The 23,947-nt window shown below is 36.3% G+C and overlaps 1 protein-coding gene across 1 annotated transcript in view; it reads right to left on the minus strand.

Annotated features, from left to right (window-relative positions):
• LOC128690877 (RNA polymerase-associated protein Ctr9) overlaps window positions 1-268 on the minus strand; it is a 59,703-nt gene extending 59,435 nt beyond the window's left edge. Inside the window, exon 1 of the mRNA XM_070080870.1 lies at window positions 136-268. Within this exon, the coding sequence (XP_069936971.1) occupies window positions 136-177 (42 nt within the window). The 5' untranslated portion in view covers window positions 178-268. The remainder of the gene's footprint in view (window positions 1-135) is intronic.
• Window positions 269-23,947: the final 23,679 nt, after the last annotated feature.

Genomic DNA, 23,947 nt, shown 5'->3' on the forward strand with positions numbered 1-23,947 from the left:
TGTATCTAAATAAGAAATTTGCCACAGCTCTGCTAGGGGTAGACAGACCACAAACGACACAAATACTCAGATTTGGAAGGAAAAATGTCTAAATACAGCATCCCTGGCATACACTTGTACTATTAATGTATTTACCTCATCGCTATCACGTAGAGGAATCTCTATGGACCGCGACATGTTGGCTGAAACAGCCCTGCTAAACGTAGCAGCAGCAGCAGCTTTCACATGTAAACATTAGCAAGCAGCATCTGCTAGAAGTTGTAGGGGCGAACAGGTCCCGGATGTTTCAACCTCTTTTTTTTTTTTATAAATAATAAATTATAAATAAGTATTTATTCACCTTCAATACACAATTTATGATACCTACAATTATCTTATTTATTAACCAATATGTAAATTAAATTAAGATAGCCCAAATAAAGTTAAACGCTATTATTTATTTCCGCTTGGATATCAAATGGACCCCAATGGAAATAAGTCACTCTGACTTTTTTGGGTTATCCCAGGTTCTCTACACATATGCTGCTATGTATGATAATTGTATGTAACTGTATTTGTGTATACCTGAATAAACTTACTTACTTACTTATTAAAAGAATATACAAATAAAAATTATTAAAAACAAAGTATATTTCAAAATATATTATGTAATAAAATACACTTATTGGTAAAAAAGAATGAAAAGATGGGGTGGTAGGGAAGTGGAATATTCAAATGGCTTCAGGAAGAAATCCAAATATTCTTCCTTGAAGCGTTTTTATCCACTTCTCCGAGGCTGTGGGTGCCACAATTTGCACCAGAGGTGGACCCCATTATATTTCAAAAACTATACAACTGATACAAAATAATTAGACATTTATTCCATAATTTTTGGAAAATCCCTGATTATGCGGAACATTTTGATTAGAAATGCACAGGGAAGCTGGTTAAATGAGTTTCAAGTCTATCGACTACAAGAAGGTAATTAAGGCTGCATGTATTTTGCTCCTCATCAGTTAAAAATAGAGATTATAATAAACTCGCATGGTATGTACACCGAGACGCAAACACCTCTCAGTGTACAAATAATTCGCCTGCAAGGTATCTGTGGAAAATACTGTATATATTTTCCAGAAATACAGTAGTTATATATAAATAGATGGCCATACTGTATTTAATAAAAATTATTATAAAAAATGGGAAATTCTGCACCTGCGCAGAGAAGACTCGCCATGTTTGAATTGAGTCAACACAAACGTTAGTGAATAATGAGAAGAATTTTTCGTGCTCTAGAGGTAAAATTGGGCTGACACCTCTCAAACAAGAGCCGAAATTGTTGGATGTGCATTCCTGCATAACTTGAGATATCAGGCGACTGGACAAGACAGCTCCAGGAACCTCAGATAAGTCTGTTTATGTTGTAACTCACTGTATAGTCCTTGTGGCTTAGCGCTTCTTTTTTATTATAATAATAATAATAATGTTGTAACTCTGGCCAGTGTTATTTTCATGTATAGACAGTGAGGTTTTCTGAGTATGATACACCTTGATCTCCAGTCAAATTGGTGAGTGATATTAAGATATATTCTCCTTCTGTTATGTAAATGTGTATATATATATATATCATTAATTTTAATATACAGTCCACAAATTTATATATTTACCAGAATTCCTGGTGATGTATATTTCATTTGTAATTAATAGGTCTAGAGCAACTTGTGGATATGACAGTGGTAGGTAAGATAAGATAAAATAAGATTTCGTTCGGATTTTTAACCCCGAAGGGTTAGCCACCCAGGATAACCCAAGAAAGTCAGTGCGTCATCGAGGACTGTCTAACTTATTTCCATTGGGGTCCTTAATCTTGTCCCCCAGGATGCGACCCACACCAGTCGACTAACACCCAGGTACCTATTTGCTGCTAGGTGAACAGGTGTAAGGAAACACGTGTCGAAATGTTTCCACCCGCCGGGAATCGAACCCGGGCCCTCCGTGTGTGAAGCGGGAGCTTTAGCCACCAGGCCACCGGACATTTTTTTGCGACCTAGGTGTCCCAAATTCCTACTTGTCTACGTAACTCTGATAAATAATAATTATCTTTGTTATTTACTGGTATGTACATTATGAGTTACATACAGATAAATGCAATTTTCCACAGAATCATTCACTCAATGTATATATGCTGAGACATTATTTTAATTCATGTTTTGGTGATTCAAGTTTACTGAGTGATGGTGAACAGGCTACCTGCAGCTTCACGTAGTCGACAGGCTTTAAACTTAAATCAACCAGTCTGGTAAATGCTTCTTCCTGTAGGCCAGGCAGTATCTGGTAAGTTTATTCAGGTATACACAAATACAGTTAAACAGATTATCATACATAGCAGCATATGTGTAGAGAACTTAGGATATAGTAACTTATTTTCATTGGTTATACCTGGAGAGGGTTTCGGGAGTCAACGCCCCCGTGGCCCTGTTTGTGACCAGGCCTCCGGGTGGATTAGGGCTTGATCAACTAGGCTGTTACTGGTGACCGCACGTAGACTAGCGTACGAGCCACGACTCGGCTAGTTAGTTGCTGACTTTAGGTGCCTGTCCAGCGCCTTTTTGAAGACAGCCAGCATACATAAGGGGGCCCTTTGTGTATGCTGGGAGGCAGTTGAACAGTCGTACTTGCTTAATGAGGATTGTAAGTAGTTCATAAACTCTAAAGTAAGTTTACTTAGGTGCAGGTACACATAGGTACAATTATTATACATAGTTCAGCTTCTTTATTCAACAAACCTGCCGTATCCCACCGAGGCAGGGTGGCCCAAAAAGAAAAAAGATTCTTTTTAAATTTAGTAATTAATTCAGGAAAAGGGGTCACTAGCCCTTTGTTTCCGGCATTTTAGTCGCCTCTTACGACACTTATGGCTTACGGAGGAAGAATTCTGCTCCACTTCCCCATGGTGAACATAGTTTAACATATGTGTGGAAAATACTGTATATATTTTCCAGAAATTCTGTATTTATATGTATATAGATGGCCATACTGTATTTAATAGCATTTATGTCATAGAAAATGGGAAACTGAGCCTGGAGAGAAGGGAGAGTCACCATTTTGTTTGAATTGAATAACACGTTGTGAATAATGGGAAGAATTGTTCGTGCTCTAGAGGTTAAATTTGGGCTGACACCTCTCAAATAGGAGGCGAAATTGTTGGATGTGCATTCCTGCATAACTTGAGATATCAGGGGACTGGACAAGACAGCTCCAGGAACCTCAGATAAGTCTGTTATGTTATAACTCTGGCCAGTTGCTATTTTCATGTATAGACAGAGGTTTCCTGAGTATGATACACCTTGATTTCCAGGCAAATTGGTGAGTGTTATGATTAAGATATATTCTCCTTCTGTTATATAAATGTGTATTTATATATAATCATTTTTTAATTTAATATACAGTCCACAAATTTTTATATTTACCAGCATTCCTGGTGATGTATATTTCATTTAATTAATAGGTCCAGAGCAACTTGTGGATATGACAGTGGTAGGTATCGAAGGGGGACATTTTTTGCGACCTAGGTGTCCCAAATTCCTACTTGTCTAACTGATAAATAATAATTATCTATGCTTATTTATTGTTATGTAAATAATGATACATTCAGATAAATGCAATTTTCCACATTTAATTTTGCCCATTGGTTCTTCTTGAACCGGAGGTAATTAGTGAAGTCATTAATTAGTTAATTACTTAATAATTATATGTGAAATGACAGAAGGAGGTGGATGTTAAGTTCACAAATTTACTTAATGTGTAGTGGATTATAACTATTACAATATTAATTTGGATAAGTCAAGTGTGGCTAAAGATTATATTAATGTGTATAAGTGTATGTGTAATTGATAAGCCAAGTGTAGCTAATTATATTAATGTGTATATTAATTTTGCAAAGCCAAAGTGGCTAGGATTTATATTAATGTATTTGTATAATATTAATTTGATAAGATAATTCTGGCCAAGATTTATATCAGTGTATGTGTAATTGATAAGCCAAGTGTAACTAATATTAATGTGTATAATATTAATTTGCTATGCCAAATTCTGGCAAGGATTTATATTAATTTGTATAATATTAATTTTGATAAGCCAAGGCTGGCTGAAGGTTTGTATTAATGTACATTTAAAATTTATATAAATTTCTTACATGTAATTGCTAAGCTCAGGTAGCTAGGATTTATTCAAAGGTAAGTTGTACTATTTACCTTTATAAAGTGCATAATTTAGTACATAATCAGTGTTATTAAGTTGAATTTAATACATTGCATCATGGCTGAAAATGAGGAAATTAATATAGAAGACAAACATATGGAATATAGAGCAAAGAAAGCGTCATTGCAAGCTAGAAAGGGTCATGTAACCAAGGCATATAATAAATGTTTGGAATTAATGAATCAAGAAACTGTGAATACTGATGATTTAAAATTGTATTTAGATGCTTTAGGTAATAGATATGATTCATACGAATTATATTACAACAAATATGAAGGAGATTTGTTAGTAAACTGTGTAGATGAGACTGAAGTAGATCTCATGATTAATCAGTATTATGAATTAGAGGAAAAGATTCTTTCTTGTAAAAGTCAGGCCTTGAATAAATTAAAATGTGTAAACCAGGCAGTTAATCAGTCTGCTCCAACAAATAATATGTCTTTGCCAAAACTCCCAGAATTGTGTTTGCCTGTTTAATCCTGGAGAAAATTGGGAGGAATTTTGGTCAATTTTTGTGCATGACAGGAGTGACCTAGCCTGTGTAACTAAATTATTTTACCTCAAAGGACAGGTAAGAGGAGATGCTCACATGCTCATACAAGCCTTTCCCAATGTAGATGACTCTTACAAGGAAGCAGTTGACTTGTTGAAAGTCACTTATGGTAATACAGAAAAAAGTAGGTTGGATCTAGTGAATATCATTGTTAATTTAAAATCTCCAGATCACACTTACAAAGGTTTAGAGCAGTTTAGAGTTAAACTGGAGAGCACTCTCAAAACTTTAAGTAATAAATATAATCTGAAGGAATCAGACTGGTTATTGAGTGCCATGGTACAGAATAAATTAAGCTATAAAACACTTGAATGGTTCTCAAACAAATATCACAAGGGTTATTTTAGTCTGGAGGAAATAAGACTAGGTCTACAAGAATTAATTGTGTAGTTGCATACCTGCCAACTAACTCATTTTAAAGATGCAACACATAATAACTCTGAGGTATCTGTCAAGTTTCACAAAGGGAAAAATTATCCCAGTAGTAATAATCAAAATTCATTTCCTAAAAAGAGTTGCATAGGTTCATATCAAGTAGCAAGAATCAGAAATAATGATTATCCACAAGGTAAGAAGAATAAGTACCCTCCTAAGAGTAGCCCAGTTAATAAGAAACCAGTCAAAGAAAAGAGAGATTGTCTTTTCTTCAAGGGTACTCATTTTTCTAAGAATTGCATTGCATACAATTCATGGAATGATAAAGTTGAAAGATTGGAAGAACTTGACAGATGTATCAGGTGTTTGGGTAATCACAATGTAAAGGATTGTTATGCCAAATTAAACTTCTGTTATCAATGTCACAAAGGAAGACACCATATAGTCATGTGTAAGGGTCTATATGATAATGTTGATAATAATGATAATGTTGACAATCCTGACACAACAGTGGCTAATGTAAAAATTGCTGCTAATGTTAATAATAATGGTTTTGCTGAAGTAGCCTTACCTGTGTTACATGTAAAAGTTGATGATAAAAGGCATAAATCAAAAAATGTAACTGCATTATTAGACCAGGGATCCCAACGTACTTTCATTAAACGTAAATGTCTTGATGGTATGAAAGTACAGATGGGAGATCCTACAACTCTAAAATTATCTGGTTTTCTCTCAGATAAAAGAGCTCAATTGTATGACACTGTTTATGTAACTGTCAGGTTGGGCTATGAGGAAAAAATGTGTTAATGCAGTAATTGTAGATAGACTTCCAGAGAAAATATCTACAGTAGGGCTTAGTAAAGCTACAGAAAGACTCTCACATAATGTAAATTTAGCACCTTCTGGTGTAAATGATGATTCTGTAGGCCCAATAAATATTTTGATATGTAGTGACTATTATGCCTCCTTTGTAAAGGGTATGGTAAAGAAATGTGGTGTCACCCTTTTGAAGACTGCTGGAGGTCATGTAATGTATGGTAGGATTCCTCGTAATAATAATTCATGACTAGAGGAAACTACAAATACAATAACTGTGTGTCTTACTCATGAAGTTGTACCCCAGTATAATTCTTCCATAGAGGATGGTGTTGAGCCAGTGCATAAATTGTGGGAATTAGACAGCATTGGAATAAATGTAAATGAAGAAAGTCCAGACAATTATTTTACTCAGGAGCAGTACTTGAAAGATGTAAAATTTGAATCTGGGCAATACTGGGTACGACTTCCGTGGAGACTGAACCATCCAGAATTGCCCACTAATTACAGAATGGCATATGGGCAATTAAAGGCTCAGCTCCGCGAACTGAGTAAGACCAGAATTGTTAACTGCCTATAATGATATAATTGCTGAGCAGTTAATTAATAAATTTATAGAAGAGGTACCTCCTGAGGAAGCCAAAATTTATGGTCACTATTCGCCACATCACGGAGTGAAGAAGGATTCTAAGACCACTCCTCTGAGAATTGTGTTTAATTGTAGTGCCAGTACGTAGTAACAAAAATGTACCTAGTTTAAATGACTGTTTGATGACAGATCCGTCGTTGACGGAAAAATTAGGAGATATCTTATTAAATTTCAGGATGAAAAATTATGCCTTTACGGCTGACATAAGTAAAGCTTTCCTAAGAGTGGGTTTACAAGAGGCTGACCGGGATTGTACCCGCTTCTTATGGCCTGAGAATCCTAGTGAAAACCTTTCGCTGTAGGAGTGTATTATTTGGTGCTACATCCAGTCCGTTCCTACTTCAAGCGACGATAAATGCACACCTTAAACGTATGGAAAGTCCATTGAGTAAAGTAATGAGCAAACAATTTTATGTGGACAATTTCCTGGGTGTGGCCTCAACTGAAGAGGAACTGTTAATGACTTATGGAGAGGCTAATAAAATAATGCAAAGTGCAAATATGCCTCTGAGGGAATGGAATAGTAACTCGTCCAAATTAAAGGATAAAATAAGTAAAGATTACCCTGGAGATGAAGTGCCAAAATGTAGTAATGTATTGGGTTTAACTTGGGATACTGAGAGAGATTTGTTAATGTTAAAACCTAATAATTACAGTATGCCCAATAAATTAACTAAGAGAGTTTTGCTTGCTGAAGTTTCCAAATGTTTTGATCCACTAGGTTTAGTGTCACCCCTTACTACAAGAGGGAAATTATTAATTCAGGAAGCATGGAAACTTAAATGTGCTTGGGATGAAATTCTACCTGAGGAATTCATTAACGGGTGGGATGAATTGATTGGTGATTATGAGAAAATTCCAATGTTGGAGTTCCCACGCCAGGTGGCCAATCCAAATGAGAAAAATATACTCCACATTTTTTGTGATGCTTCAAAATTGGCATATGGAGCAGTTGCTTACCTTCAATGTAATAGTGTTATTTCTCTTGTTATGTCTAAGGCTAAAGTGTCTCCAATTAAATCACGCACCTTGCCTCAGTTGGAATTAACAGCCATTTATGTAGGTGTCAAATTAGCTAATTATATAAGAAATAAGTTGCATGAGATAAATATTAGCCACACTGTAATTTGGTCTGATAATGAGGTATCCTTAAAATGGATTCGTAATGGAAACAGTAAAATTGTGTATGTACAAAACAGAGTCGCTGAAGTTAATCAGATGGAAGAGAAGTATAATAGTTTGAGTCAGCATATGTTAACATTTAATCATATACCTGGTGAGGAGAACCCAGCTGATTTCTTGTCTCGAGGTTTACCTTATGCTAAATTTGTAAATGCTGTATCATGGTTTAAAGGACCGAGCTGGTTGGTAAATAAAGCTAATTGACCTGTACAAAAGGCGTATATTGCTCCTGTTGAAATTACTGTGACCACCGCTCCACTAGTTTGTCCTCCCTTAGCCATTGATATAAATAGGTATTCTTCTTTACCCAAACTAATCAATGTAACTAAGTTGGTGTTTAAATTTCTAAACAAGATGAATATTTCATTTAAGTTTTCACATCCTCTTGAATATTGGATAAAGAGGGTACAGGAGGAAATCTATGGAAATGAGATTAAATTGATGATGGAAAGAAAAAATCGTGAAAGGTTCCATAATAGAGAAATTGGGGCTGCATTTAGAGAACAATGTAATTAGGTGCAGAGGTAGGTTACAAAATGCTGAATTGGGTGATTATGCTAAACACCCTATCTTACTGCCCAAAACTCATCATCTAACAAATTTGATTGTTCTAAATGCCCATAAAAATGTAATGCATGGTGGGGTACAAGATACCTTAAATTGTATTAGGGAAACTTTCTGGATTCCACAAGGACGGCAAAGTGTAAAAAGGGTGATTAAATCTTGTGTAATATGTCGCCGTGTGGATGCCAGATCCTATATGTACCCAGGTCCTCCACCTGTGTCAAATGAGCAATTTGAGTCGTTTAGCAACGAACTCCGGCTGGCCGCAGTGTGGAAAATACTGTATATATTTTCCAGAAATTCAGTATTTATATGTAAATAGATGGCCATACTGTATTTAATAATATTTATGTCATAAAAAACGGAAAGCCTGCGTCTGCGCAGACGGGACTCGCCATCATGGTTTTGAATTGGATACAACGTTAAGATAATGGGAAGAATTTTTTCGTGCTCTAGAGGTTAAAATTGGATTGACACCTCTCAAATAGGAGCCGAAATTGTTGGATGTGCATTCCTGCATAACTTGAGATATCAGACGACTGGACAAGACAGCTCCATGAACCTCAGATAAGCTCTGTAGATTTGTGTATAATTCTGGCCAATGTTTTCATAAATTTAGTTAGTGGGGTTTTTCTGAGTATGATACAACTTAATATCCAGTCAAATTGGTGAGTGATATTAAGATATATTTTCCTTCTGTTATGTATATGTGAATTTATATATAATCATTTTTAATATACAGTTCACAAATTTATATATTTACCAGAATTCCTGGTGATGTATAATTCATTTAATTAATAGGTCCAGAGCAACTTGTGGTTATGACAGTGGTAGGTATCGAAGGGGGACATTTTTGCGACCTAGGTGTCCCAAATTCGTACTTGTCTAACTGATAAATAATAATTATCTATGCTCATTTATTGTATATATATATATATATATATATATATATATATATATATATATATATATATATATATATATATATATATATATATATATATATATATATATATATATATATATATATATATTTTACCAATAGGAATATTTTATTGCATAATATGGCACAGAAGATTTAAGAGATACATTGTTAATATAAAGGTGCCATATATATATATATATATATATATATATATATATATATATATATATATATATATATATATATATATATATATATATATATATATATATATTATATATATATATATATTATATATATATATATATATATATATATATATATATATATATATATATATATATATATATATATTTCTTTCAACACACCGGCCGTATCCCACCGAGGTGGGGTGGCCCAAAACGAAAAACGAAAGTTTCTCCTTTTACATTTAGTAATATATACAGGAGAAGAGGTTACTAGCCCCTTGCTCCCGGCATTTTAGTTGCCTCTTACAACACGCATGGCTTACGGAGGAAGAATTCTGTTCCACTTCCCCATGGAGATAAGAGGAAATAAACAAGAATAAGAACTAGAAAGAAAATAGAAGAAAACCCAGAGGGGTGTGTATATATGTGCTTGTACATGTATGTGTAGTGTGACCTAAGTGTAAGTAGAAGTAGCAAGACGTACCTGAAATCTTGCATATTCATGAGACAGAAAAAAGGACACCAGCAATCCTACCATCATGTAAAACAATTACAGGCTTTCGTTTTACACTCACTTGGCAGGACGGTAGTACCTCCCTGGGCGGTTGCTGTCTACCAACCTACTACCTACCTATATATATATATATATATATATATATATATATATATATATATATATATATATATATATATATATATATATATATATATATATATATATATATATATATATATATATATATATATATATGTCGTGCCAAATAGGCAGAACTTGCGATCTTGGCTTAAATAGCAACACTCATCTTGCCATATAGGACAAGCGAAAATTTGTGTATGCAATAATTTCGCCAAAATCCATCTGAACCTAATGAAAAAATTATATTTCACTGTGTTTGCTTAGTATTAAATTATTGTACACAAATCTAAAATATATTTAGCTGGGTTAGGCTAAAATAAATTGTTCTTGTTATAATAAGGTTAGGTAAGTTTTCTAAGATTCTTTTGGAGCAAAATTATAAATTTTTACATCAACATTAATGAAAAAAATATATCTTTAAACATATAAGAGAAAATTTCAGAAAGGACTTTATTTTAAATGAGTTCTTGCTAATTGACCAGTATTACATATTCGGCACAACATATATATATATATATATATATATATATATATATATATATATATATATATATATATATATATATATATATATATATATATATGTATATATATATATATATATATATATATATATATATATATATATATATATATATATGCAAAACAACCTGGAGTTTACCTGGAGAGAGTTCCGGGGGTCAACGCCCCCGCGGCCCGGTCTGTGACCAGGCCTCCTGGTGGATCAGAGCCTGATCAACTAGGCTGTTGCTGCTGGCTGCACGCAAACCAACGTACCAAACCAACGGCTGATCAGGAACCGACTTTAGGTGCTTGTCCAGTGCCAGCTTGAAGACTGCCAGGGGTCTGTTGGTAATCCCCCTTATGTATGCTGGGAGGCAGTTGAACAGTCTCGGGCCCCTGAAAGAATAGAGAAATTCCAAGCGCTTTCGTGACTACTCACATTATCAAGGAACTATGAAAGTAAAGCATCCAAGGAAGCTATATAAGGGGTCTGGCCAACACCTCACTATCAGATAGCACAACGGTTAAACACCTGACGCGCGCCAGCCGAACTGGACAGGTCCTTTGCACAACTCACCAACAAACTATTCTACCCAAGAAAATTTAAAAATTATTATTTGTCCAGTGTATTATTAAATTCTTCCCAAATTCTATTAATTATAAATGGATCTAATTTATATAATCCAAAGGAAATATTCATATTATTGTCAAAACTGCTTTTTATGAAACAAGATTCAATTATATTCCTGTCGACCATGGACTTGCTTGATACTACTTTCTCAACTTTTTGAAAATCAATTGGATGGTTAAAATCTCTTACATGAATAAATAGAGCATTGGAATCTTGTCCAGTTCTAATGCTATATTTATGTTGTTTTAATCTTAGTTCGAGATTTTTACCAGTTTGACCGTAATAAACTTTATCGCAAATTTTACAAGGAATCTTATAGACACATCCATCAGCATTTTGGGGGGAATTCTTTATCAAAAGTTTTTTTTACTGTATCAAGATTTTTGAATACAACTTTAATATTAAAAGTCTTAAGAAGAGAAGGCATATCAACCAAGTTTTCATGGTAAGGGAGAACCAACATATTTTTAGTTGAATAAGGCTGGTTGTCCCTTTTTGGATTGTAAAAAGTATTTCTAGCAACTTTAAAAGATTTATCAATTACATTTCTTGGGTATTTTAAATCATTACCTATTTCATAAATTTTGGATATTTCCTCATCTATGAACTCAGGATTACAAATTCGTAAAGCTCTCAAAAACATTGATGAGAAAACAGACAGTTTGACTCTATCTTGGTGCGAGAAATAATAGTGGACATAAGAGCAGTTATTTGTAGGTTTTCTGTAAATTTTAAATTTGAATTCATTATTACCCTTAATAATTAAAACATCTAGAAAAGGCAATGAGTTATTTTCTTCAAACTCAACAGTAAAGTTTATAGAATGGGCTAAGCTATTTAATTTTCCAAGGAAATGGTGTATATCTACATTTTTGGGCATAAGACACAAAATATCATCAACATATCTGAACTATTTAGCTCTATTAGGGAGGATTGTGTTAAGCAACCTTGTTTCAAAAAATTCCATGTATAGGTTACTAAGAACAGGTGAAAGAGGATTTCCCATTGCCATACCAAACTTCTGAGTGTAAAACTTATCATTAAATACAAATTTTGCATCAACAATGCAAAGTTTAATAAGTTTAATGATAGTATGAACTGGCAATGGTTAATCATAGTTAACGAGTTCTTCAGATAAGAAACTTAATAAATCATCAACAGGAACTTTCGTAAACAAGGAAGTAACATCAAAACTTGTTGATATTTTGAGCCCTATTGTTGGCAAAATTTCTAACTTTAATGTTAAAAACAACATAGACTTGGTTGATAAATTAAGCTCCTTGACTGACTTAAATGATTTTAACATGGTTAGTTTTGATGTTACTTCTCTCTTGCTGAACTTAGTTATAACGCTTTTGTTTTATTATTCGTGAGAATGACACTTGTATTATTATTATTATTGGTGGGATGACATTTGTCTTGATTTATACTTTTGCTGCTCTCGATGGCAGTGTTTTGCTTTCTTTGTCGTTGTTGTTGGAAGAGGTGTTGTGGTTTTTACTTCTGTTGCTGGTGTCCCTGCTGATTATACTGTTGCTAGTGCTCCTGTTTTTGCTGGTGTTCCTGTTGTTACTGATGTTTATGTTGTTGCTGGTTCCCCTGTTGTTGCTGGTTCCCCTGTTGTTGCTGATTCCCCTGTTGTTGATGGTTCCCCTGTTGTTGTTGGTTGCCCTGTTGTTGCTGGTTCCCCTGTTGTTGGTTTTCCTGTTGTTTCTGCTTCTGCTGTTGTTTCTGTCGAGATTGTTGTAGTTGATGTTAGTATTGGCGTTGTTGTTGTGGCTATTGTTGTCGTTGTTGTGGCTATTGTCGTAGTTTTCTTTGTTGTGGTTATTGTAGTTTTCGTTGTTGCTGAATGTTGATAATATAGAATATTAAAAGTTTAGTATACTAAATACAAGACTTTATTAGAAACATCAATATTTCATATTCATACCTCGTAATTATCAGTATTTCAGGAAAAACCTTATTATTACTCCGGAATATAGTTAACTTACAGCGCTGGATGCAGCAGTAGCATTCGTCTCCGTCACAGAGTCCAAGCACTATTGTACCTTGACAGTTATTGGGATAAACACAGTTGCCCTGGAGTTTACTACAATCCGACTTCTGCTTGCACGGCTTGGCGCAACACGTGCACCCATTAAGGCAAAATCCAAGAGTTGGACTCTCAGTATTACCACAGCTTGGTTTGCAGTCACCACTGTCGTATTTCTTACACGAGTTGGTATTCGCACATGCTGTCAGATAATTTACAGACTTAGGTTATATTTTTTTAATGAACTTTATTAATGCTTATTACGACTGTTTTCTTATTAAAGGTATTAAAAACACAATAAGAAAGTCTGCATTTAAAATATTATATAGCTTGGACATGAGGTAAATGCATAAAATTGGCCCTAGTGAATCTCAACATTGAATTAAGAAATTAAGAAATTTGACGCATATTTTTTTTTTTTAATAAAACTGGTTTCCATCCATGTTTAAAATGCATTTTTAATATCACGGACTCTTGACAGAAAACTGGTACCCACTGCTATACGTTTTGCTCACCTTTCTTTCCCAGGTTCATCTATTTGAGGCTTGATAAACCCAGCCTGCCTTGTGGGCGAATTCTCGTCAGTGAAGGTTCCGTATAACAGTCGGTATCTCATACCATTAAATACTCAATAACTTTGTTATAGGTCAAAGAAGAACTTGACGCAACTAAATTATTCTTATTATTATTATTAATAGAAGTAGTCTAATTTAGGTTAGGTTACATGCCAATGAAAACATATAATGTAATCTGAAATAATCAAGTTATAAATAACAGACAATGGTATATTTGACAATGACATAGCCAAGCAAAAAAATAGGAAACATTTTAATTTGACGTAACGTTTTAATCGTGACGTAAGAAAAAACAAGATAAGTGGTTATGTTGAATGAAAGTGTTGTATTAGAAACGTAACGGCCTTTGCTGTATCAAGAAAAAGGCAGAAAAAAAGACAAATATTAACCCTAAATGAAACAGTGAAAAGTACTGATACAAAACATGTAAAACATTATATAATAAACAAACCACGGAACGGGTGAGGTTCGAACCTACGGCGAGCGAGTCTTAAAACTCCAGCCCAGTGTGTAAGCAATCGTGTTATTATGATTTCGTGAGTTAAGACTATACAATAATAACGTTTGGTTCATGCAAGAGTTTCATCGAGCGAAAAGTCGTTATCATAAAGTAGTCCATACTAATAATGGATCTTATTCTCCAACTTTGAAGCAGTTCTTGCCTGACAGCTACTTCGACTGTAAATGAAGATGTCTGTAAGAAATGTCAGAAATATGGGTATGATTTTTTCTTGTTAGAGATTCGCAGGCGAGATACGTGAACCTTGCCTTGTGTAATAAGGACATGGAATGTAGATGTACTGTAGGTGAATGGCGAGTCGCTCTGCTCACAACTAAAGGGATCCGGGTTCGATTCTCAGGCAGGATGAAACACTTGGACAAGTGTTCTTGCACTATCTGGTTGTGGTTTCTTGAATGAAAAGGAAGAGCTGAACTGAAACATTCTAAATCAACTAGCACACATTCCTACCTCGAAGTTAATCTTTCCCCTCAACCTACCTGTTGCAACTCTTGCAATATTGCTTAGCTCCCGTTTAAACAAGGATGTGCGAAGGGGCAAGAGGTAGTGTTTCATCCCCTAGTAGCTTGATTTACATTGTTGAAATCGCCTGTTTGTGATTGGTTTGCATATATATATATATATATATATATATATATATATATATATATATATATATATATATATATATATATATATATATATATATATATATATATATATATGTGTGTGTGTGTGTGTGTGTGTGTGTGTGTGTGTGTGTGTGTGTGTGTGTGTGTGTGTGTGTGTGTGTGTGTGTGTGTGTGTCGTGCTGAATAGGCAGAACTTGCGATCTTGGCTTAAATAGCAACGCTCATCTTGCCATATAGGACAAGCGAAAATTTGTGTATGCAATAATTTCGCCAAAATCATTCCGAACCTAACGAGAAAAATATATTTCACTGTGTTTGTTTAGTATTAAATTACTGTAAACAAATCTAAAATATATTTAGTTAGGTTAGGCTAAAATAAATTGTTCTTGTTATAATAAGATTAGGTAAGTTTTCTAAGATTCTTTTGGTACAAAATTAAAAAATTTTACATTAACATTAATGAAAAAATATATCTTTAAACGTATAAGAGAAAATTTCAGAAAGGACTTAATTTTAAATGAGTTCTTGCTAATTGACCAGTTTTACCTATTTTACCTATTCGTAATATATAATTGAATTCTTTCCTTACATTACGTATATACATTCGTAAATGCAGGTACAAACTTGCGCTCTCTCTCTCTCTCTCTCTCTCTCTCTCTCTCTCTCTCTCTCTCTCTCTCTCTCTCTCTCTCTCTCTCTCTCTCTCTCTCTCTCTCTCTCTCTCTCTCTCTCTCTCTCTCCTCCCTATCTTTCGCTCGCTCGTTCACTCTTCATGTCGGGTGAAGTCTATGTGCGAAAATGGCGTGTCTGTCTTGCGATTAGGGAACGGAGGAGCGAACCACCACCCTTAGCCTCATGCAGTGATAACCCCAAACGGGTTTAGCACTGCATATAAATCTAAGAGTAATCACGAAATAAAAATGAAAATACATTTTAAATAAGATTTTTAGAAGCTTACGGTTTGGGATGCAACAGTAACCACATCCGTAGCCTTGACAGAGTGTCCTGATCAGCATGCCATCACCACAGTCGTTCGTATTTTGAATACATTTGCCTTTGACGGCAGTACACAACGTGGAATTGCATGGGTCGGCACAACACTTACAGTCTCCATCACATGAACCGGAAATCACACGCTTAGGATATGGACAGCAGTTTTGACACTGTCCCCCTTCAACCAAACACTTTGTGTCATTTCTGCATGCTGAAAAATAATTTGCTGTTGTTTGCAGGTAGTAGATGTACACAAATTATATTTTTGTTTGACTTGAATTCTGAATGCATGTCAAATTATTTTTTACAGATTGACAAGATTGCAAAATTCTAGCATGATTACTGTGTCATAAGTCTCTTAAAGGTACATAAAATGAGTAAATTAATTATCACTGAGATCCGTCTGTGTAAATATTACTTTGATACGTTATAATGAATCTGATATTAAGAACAACCAAATGCAGGGCGTAAAGTTTATAATAGATAATAATCTCCATGGTAAAAGACAACAGTTGCAACCTCTGTCATTTTGGTTTGTGACGGTGAGTCGTAATATTGAATAATGACAAGTATGTTTTCACCGACATAAGAACATAAGAACGAAGGAACACTGCAGCAGGCCTACTGGCCCATGCGAGGCAGGTCCAAGTCTCCTACCGGCTTAAGCCAATGCACCCAACCTAGTCAGGTCAGGTCACCTTGACTTAAGGGAGGAACACGGCAACCGACCTGGTAGCACAAGCTATGAGGTCCAACTCACACCCACCCACATCCACTCATGTATTTATCCAACCTATTTTTAAAGCTACACAACGTTCTGGCCTCTAGGACTGTACTTGGGAGTTTGTTCCACTAATCCACAACTCTATTACCAAACCAGTACTTTCCTATATCCTTCCTGAATCTGAATTTTTCTAACTTAAAACCATTGCTGCGAATCCTGTCTAGGCTAGATATTTTCAGCACACTATTTACATCCCCTTTATTTATTCCTGTCTTCCATTTATACACCTCAATCATATTCCCCCTAATTCTACGTCTTTCTAGAGAGTGCAGATTCAGGGCCCTCAGTCTATCCTCATAGGGAAGGTTTCTGATACATGGGATCAACTTTGTCATCCTTCTTTGTACATTTTCCAGAGCATTTATATCCATTCTGTAATACGGTGACCAAAACTGTGCGCGTATTAAAGGAAAATGAGAGATGGGGGCAATTTTTTTTTTTTTTTGCTAAAATTTGCAGTCCTTTAAGTTTTTGGCCGTTTTAAGATCAGTCTATTAAGTAGCAACATTTTCATTTTTAATTTTTGAAATCAGGCATGGGTCAGAGTTGGGCCCCATGTTCGCGGTCTAATTTAGCGATCTACACGAGGAAACTGTGACATAAAGGCCGCTGACAACTGAAAAATTAGCTTACTTGAGAGCTTCAGAATTGTTTGAATAAGATGATGTAGGAACAGTAGCAAATACTGCTCAATGTGGACAAGTATAAGATCTTAATCCTTGGAAAACACTTGCTTGTATAAAATGAAGTCTGGCAGAAGTGCATAAATGTTCACAATGAAATTAATACATTACTGCTTTTAATATCGAGGAATAAATTAAAAAGATCCAATATTATACTAACACTATTCATAGTCTGTTAGATCTTATTTAGCTCATGTAGTGCTTTTCTTTTTTTTACATATTAGAAAATGTATACAGATGTATTAGTAACTTTGCAGAGATTTAATGTTTCCTACAGAGATTGATTGGAGCCTCGGAATTTAAAAATTCATGAAAGGCGTGGATAGAGGGAAGATAGTTGAAGTGTACTAACGTAGGATTGCCATATATAAAGGGATTGCTATATATAACGGAAATCCTCCAAGATCGAACTCACAACAATGCTTTCATAATGGATAAATTTGCGTTTAGAAAAGGACTGGATTGGTAATAGTGTTGTAGATAAGGACAAATGATTGAGAGTAGTTGAATGCTTAGCACCTTTCTAGCATGTAAGAGTTCTTATTAATTAGGATAGTCTCACAATGTGGGGTATCTATTTTTGTATATACAACAATGCTCCTCTTATTCTCCTGAGTTTCCTAGAGTACGCCTTTGAATTACAAACAACTGTAACTCAGAATTAAGTGGCTGTTTACGTATAATTTAATTTATCTGTTTTCTCTTTAATGTGAGTAAAAATAATTCTAGAAAGAAGATGAAAATATGAAAAGAGTAAAACTGAAAGGTTGTTAGGTAAGACACATATGCAACAGTTAGACAACTTTATTCCGAAACGTTTCGCCTACACAGTAGGCTTCTTCAGTCGAATACAGAAAGTAGGCAGGAACAGTAGAGATGTGAAGACGATGTACTGTTCCTGCCTACTTTCTGTATTCGACTGAAGAAGCCTACTGTGTAGGCGAAACGTTTCGGAATAAAGTTGTCTAACTGTTGCATATGTGTCTTACCTAACAACCTGTCGGTATTGTATACCATTTTGATGTTCAAAACTGAAAGGAAATTCTGGCTTGATGATATTCCTCAGGATGAAAAATACACACTACAGATACTAAATCATCAGTATGAACATAATCCCAAAGTATATTTATATAAATAATCGATGAACAGTCATCAAGGAGGAATAAAATAGTATTGATGAAACCCAATTACAGAACCAGACTTGTGAGCAGGTTGGTGACATTTGAGGTTACAGAATAGTAGTCATTATAACCAACACATTGTTGCACGACTATTCACTTACTACCTGTTACACTGCTAGAAGACGTTTGCACTCAGTTGTGTTGTCAGTCAGGGTTTGCGCTGTCACCTGGAGTTAAGCGTCATACAGAATTGTGAGGTGTCACTTGAGTTATGAGTAGTCAGTGGTTATGAGCAGTGCTAGTGGAGTGTCATCCTATAGTTGAACGATGAACAACTATGTCTACTGTCAGCCAAGAACAACTTTATCTTCAGATGAAGGCAGAGCTGGAAGAGTCTACGGGAGAAATGCAGCTTATAAGAGGGAGAAATATAAGAAAATGTATAGCTACCTCTATGAGAGTATGGAATGATCAAAAAGGAGGTGACTGATCAGCGGTGGAAAGGAAATGAAGCTAAACATCTAAAAGACTGAAGACAGTAAGATGGAAGTGTGCAGAGGTGAGTAAGTCTGGAGAGAATAGAAAAAATAAAACAAATGTTGACAAGCTGACCTGGTAGTGAATGGACGTGTCGGCAAAAAACGCCATGGGAAATATAAGGAATTGTATTTTTTTGTTATTGGACACTTTCAGGTGAGGTATGTGCATCGGGCATGTTGTGGCAGGGACAAGAAAAATAGAAATAGTCATCTCTGAGCTGAGATAGAGGATTTTTGTGTACAGGATGAGTGGTATCCTGTCTGGATTTCCGCATGATTTCATCGTTAGCATGAGTGCTGAGGTAAAAGTGTCAGGAAGACTGGAAGTGAGGAGTTGCTAAAAAAATAATAAAGCTATTGCATTAAGTAAAGGGGTACAGCATCTGCAATATGTGGATTTTTTTTAGGGTGGGAGTAGAAAAATAAGGCATTCCAGGGCTATTGAAGATAATTGCCAGCAAGGAATCGCACACGCCTGGTTTAGCGGAGAAGGTGGCGAGTCAGTGGCCTGTCAAGAGTCTTAAGCTTATTTTATAACAGGTATATGAGAAAACGTCAATAGAGTAGATATTGTATTGTAGGTAATAATATATACACTTTATAAGAAAAGCACGTTAAGTGGGAAGATGAATGACATACTCTCTCAGCTTCTATTATACATATATCCATAGCGCTTCGATTCATTGCACATACAGGAATTATATATTATTGCAATAACTTAGACATGTTTTAACATAAATTGTTTTGACCTGCCTTCCGAATGCCAGATGCAGGTATTTAAATTATTCCACAATTATAGAAACAAGAAATGGGCGGAGTGGGACTTTGTTAAAACATCATAAAGACCGATAGGACAGATACAGAATTTGATTGGTTGCTATTTCTTGAAGGACATGAAAAACTCCCCTTCAGTGTTACATACCGATCCTCGAATTTATAAAGTAGCAGAAGATAACGTCTCAGAAAGGAGATTCTTCAGGCCTCAAGACTCGAAAGCTGGGGATTTTAATTTCAGCCAAATTGACTGGAATTCATTGACTAAATTTATAGTCCGAGAACTGCCTAAAGGCAGTCTACGACTACTTTTTAAAGCTGTTTGAGAAGGAATCAGTCAGGGAGAGAGTAACCTGCTTGACTTGGTTCTAGTGAATATGTAAACAAGTTAGAGATCACGGAGCTTGGCAGTAGAAATCACAAATCTACTATTTTTGATTCTACTTGGGAGTATGATCAAAAGGATAACGCAGTTGGCTGTCAGATTTTTGTTCTACAGATTATATTGGATCTCCAGATCACTTGGTTATTGTTGACTGGGATAAATTAAATGGTAAATATAGTGATGGAATAGTTACTAACAGTAACAAACAGGAGTGCCAATATGATGTCTTCCAAAATATCACAAGTGGAACAGGCAACAGATATTCGCTACAGAGAAAGTAGATCAAGCAAAAATGTTCATAAATGGATAAACAGGAGACCAAGACATTAATAAGAATTATGTATTAAAGATCAGTACTGTACTTAAAAAATCGCAGTAACCTAAATAAAATAATGAAAACGAGAATTTTACTTGTACCTGGTGGCGCTGCGAGCTGCGCAGCAGCGAAGACCACTACGGACAGTAACACCAACACTTGTAGATGTTTCCACATGTTGACACTAGGCGTCTGCTCTGAGTGTCTTTGTTGTGACTGCTACTGCTCTTCTCAGGTCTTCTTGCTGTGTAGTGAGCCAAATCAAAGAGCAGAGTTAAAGGTATATGAAGGGAAGAATGAGTGAGTCACAGGGAATATAGGCAGGTGTAGCTGTCAACTATGGAATATTTATCTACCGTTTTCGACAGGAACCTTAAAAATTGATAATTTAGTATCGTTAACCCCAGTTCAAGTGTTTCACATTTACATGTACTCAATAATATTTATATCTAAATAGGTCAGAAAATAATTTATATATCTGCTTCACGCTAAAGCACTTTGCAGCAGTAAGGTCAAAATATACAATCTCATCTTCTGTTTAATGCCTCCACATGAGATAGTTTGTGTCATTGGCTGGAGAAAGATATGGTTTTTCATGAAAAGTTGTGCATTTATGTTTGCTCTTGAACATTAGTCTTTGGCTTCAACTACAGTATACATTGCCATTATAAAGAGTTTAACATGGATAAGATAGTCAAGTTTTCATTAGTCTAATAATAATAAAAAGAGCTCAGTTTACAAATTATGTCTAGCTTGTTAGGATTAAGGTCTGTCGACTACGCAACTGTGATTAACTGAATGGGTGAGTAAGAGCTAGAATTAGGAGGGGATAGTTTACCAGAGTGCTACTGAAGTCCACAGGTCAACTCCTCCAGGAGATCTGTGCTACCGGAATCCATTTCAAAAGTGACCTGGAGGAAGAGGTGACGTCTGGGTGTTTAGATAGTACACCTACTAATATTCCCTCCTTCAGGAGACCTCACGAAACCCTAAAATCTCAGGAGATAAGTGTTTTTTAAATAAAAATGTTAACGACCCAGGAAACTATTGGTTATCATGGACTAGGAGTTCCAACTGCAAACAAGTGTCTGGTGTACTCACCATGACAAGAATAGAATGAAGACTGGGGAAGATATTAGGAATTTATCTAGGCAGATTGCGAAATATTGAACACTGGAGTTTACCTGGAGATTACCTGGAGAGAGTTCCGGGGGTCAACGTTCCCGCGGCCCGGTCTGTGACCAGGCCTCCTGGGGGATCAGAGCCTGATCAACCAGGCTGTTGCTGCTGGCTGCACGCAAACCAACGTACGAGCCACACCCTGGCTGGTCAGGAACCGACTTTAGGTGCTTGTCCAGTGCCAGCTTGAAGACTGCCAGGGGTCTGTTGGTAATCCCCCCTTATGTATGCTGGGAGGCAGTTGAACAGTCTCGGGCCCCTGACACTTATTGTATGGTCTCTTAACGTGCTAGTGACACCCCTGCTTTTCATTGGGGGGATGTTGCATCGTCTGCCAAGTCTTTTGCTTTCGTAGTGAGTGATTTTCGTGTGCAAGTTCGGTACTAGTCCCTCTAGGATTTTCCAGGTGTATATAATCATGTATCTCTCCCGCCTGCGTTCCAGGGAATACAGTTTTAGGAACCTCATGCGCTCCCAGTAATTGAGGTGTTTTATCTCCGTTATGCGCGCCGTGAAGGTTCTCTGTACATTTTCTAGGTCAGCAATTTCACCTGCCTTGAAAGGTGCTGTTAGTGTGCAGTAATATTCCAGCCTAGATAGAACAAGTGACCTGATTACTTTTTTGTAAATGTTGTGTGTGTGTGTGTGTGTGTGTGTGTGTGTGTGTGTGTGTGTGTGTGTGTGTGTGTGTGTGTGTGTGTGTGTGTGTACTCACCTGTTTGTGATTGCAGGCTTCGAGACATAGCTCCTGGCCCCGCCTCTTCACTGATCGCTACTAGGTCCTCTCTCTCCCTGCTCCATGAGCTTTATCATACCTCGTCTTAAAACTATGTATGGTTCCTGCTTCTACTACATCGCTTGCCAGACTATTCCACTTCCTGACAACTCTATGGCTAAAGAAATACTTCCTAACATCTCTTTGACTCATCTGAGTCTTCAACTTCCAATTGTGGCCCCTTGTTTTTGTGTCTCATCTCTGGAACATCCTCTGTCCACCTTGTCAATTCCTCGCAGTATTTTGTATGTCGTTATCATGTCTCCCCTAACCCTCCTGTCCTCCAGTGTCGTCAGGCCGATTTCCCTTAACATTTCGTAGGACATTCCCCTGATCTCTGGAACTAGCCTTGTTGCAAACCTTTGCACTTTCTCTAATTTCTTGACATGCTTGACCAGGTGTGGGTTCCAAACTGGTGCTGCATACTCCAGTATGGGCCTGACGTACACTGTGTACATAGTCTTGAACGACTGCTTACTGAGGTATCAGAACTATGTTCTCAGGTTTGCCAGGCGCCCATATGCTGCAGCAGTTATCTGGTTGATGTGCGCTTCAGGAGATGTGCTCGGTATTACACTCACCCCAAGATCCTTTTCCTTGAGTGAGGTTTGCAGTCTTTGGCCACCTAGCCTAAACTCTGTCTGTGGTCTTCTCTGCCCTTCCCCGATCTTCATGACTTTGCATTTGGCGGGGTTAAATTCGAGTAGCCAGTTGCTGGACCAAGCTTGCAGCCTGTCCAGGTCTCTTTGTAGTCCTGCCTGGTCCTCATCTGATTTAATTCTCCTCATTAACTTCACATCATCTGCAAACAGGAACACTTCTGAGTCTATCCCTTCCGTCATGTCATTCACATATACCAAAAATAGCACTGGTCTTAGGACTGACCACTGTGGAACCCCGCTTGTCACAGGCGCCCACTGTATACCTCGTCACGTACCATGACTCGTTGTTACTTCCCTGTCAGGTATTCTCTGATCCATTGCAGTGCCCTTCCTGTTATACGTGCCTGATCCTCTAGCTTTTGCACTAATCTCTTGTGAGGAACTGTGTCGAAAGCCTTCTTGCAGTCCAAGAAAATGCAATCTACCCACCCCTCTCGTGTCTTACTTCTGTTACCTTGTCATAAATGTCCAGTAGGTTTGTGACATAGGATTTGCCTTCCCTGAATCCGTACTGATTGTTGTTAATAAGCTTGTTCCGTTTTAGGTGCTCCACCACTCTCCTCCTGATAATCTTCTCAATGACTTGGCATACTATACACGTCAGTGACACTGGTGTATAGTTTAGTGCCTCGTTTCTGTCTCCTTTCTTAAAAATGGGGACTACATTTGCCGTCTTCCATACCTCAGGTAGTTGCCCCGTTTCAATGAATGTGCTGAAAATTGTGGTCATTGGCA

Source organism: Cherax quadricarinatus, unplaced genomic scaffold, assembly GCF_038502225.1.
Source record: "Cherax quadricarinatus isolate ZL_2023a unplaced genomic scaffold, ASM3850222v1 Contig1160, whole genome shotgun sequence".
Classification (NCBI taxonomy): Eukaryota; Metazoa; Arthropoda; class Malacostraca; order Decapoda; family Parastacidae; genus Cherax; species Cherax quadricarinatus.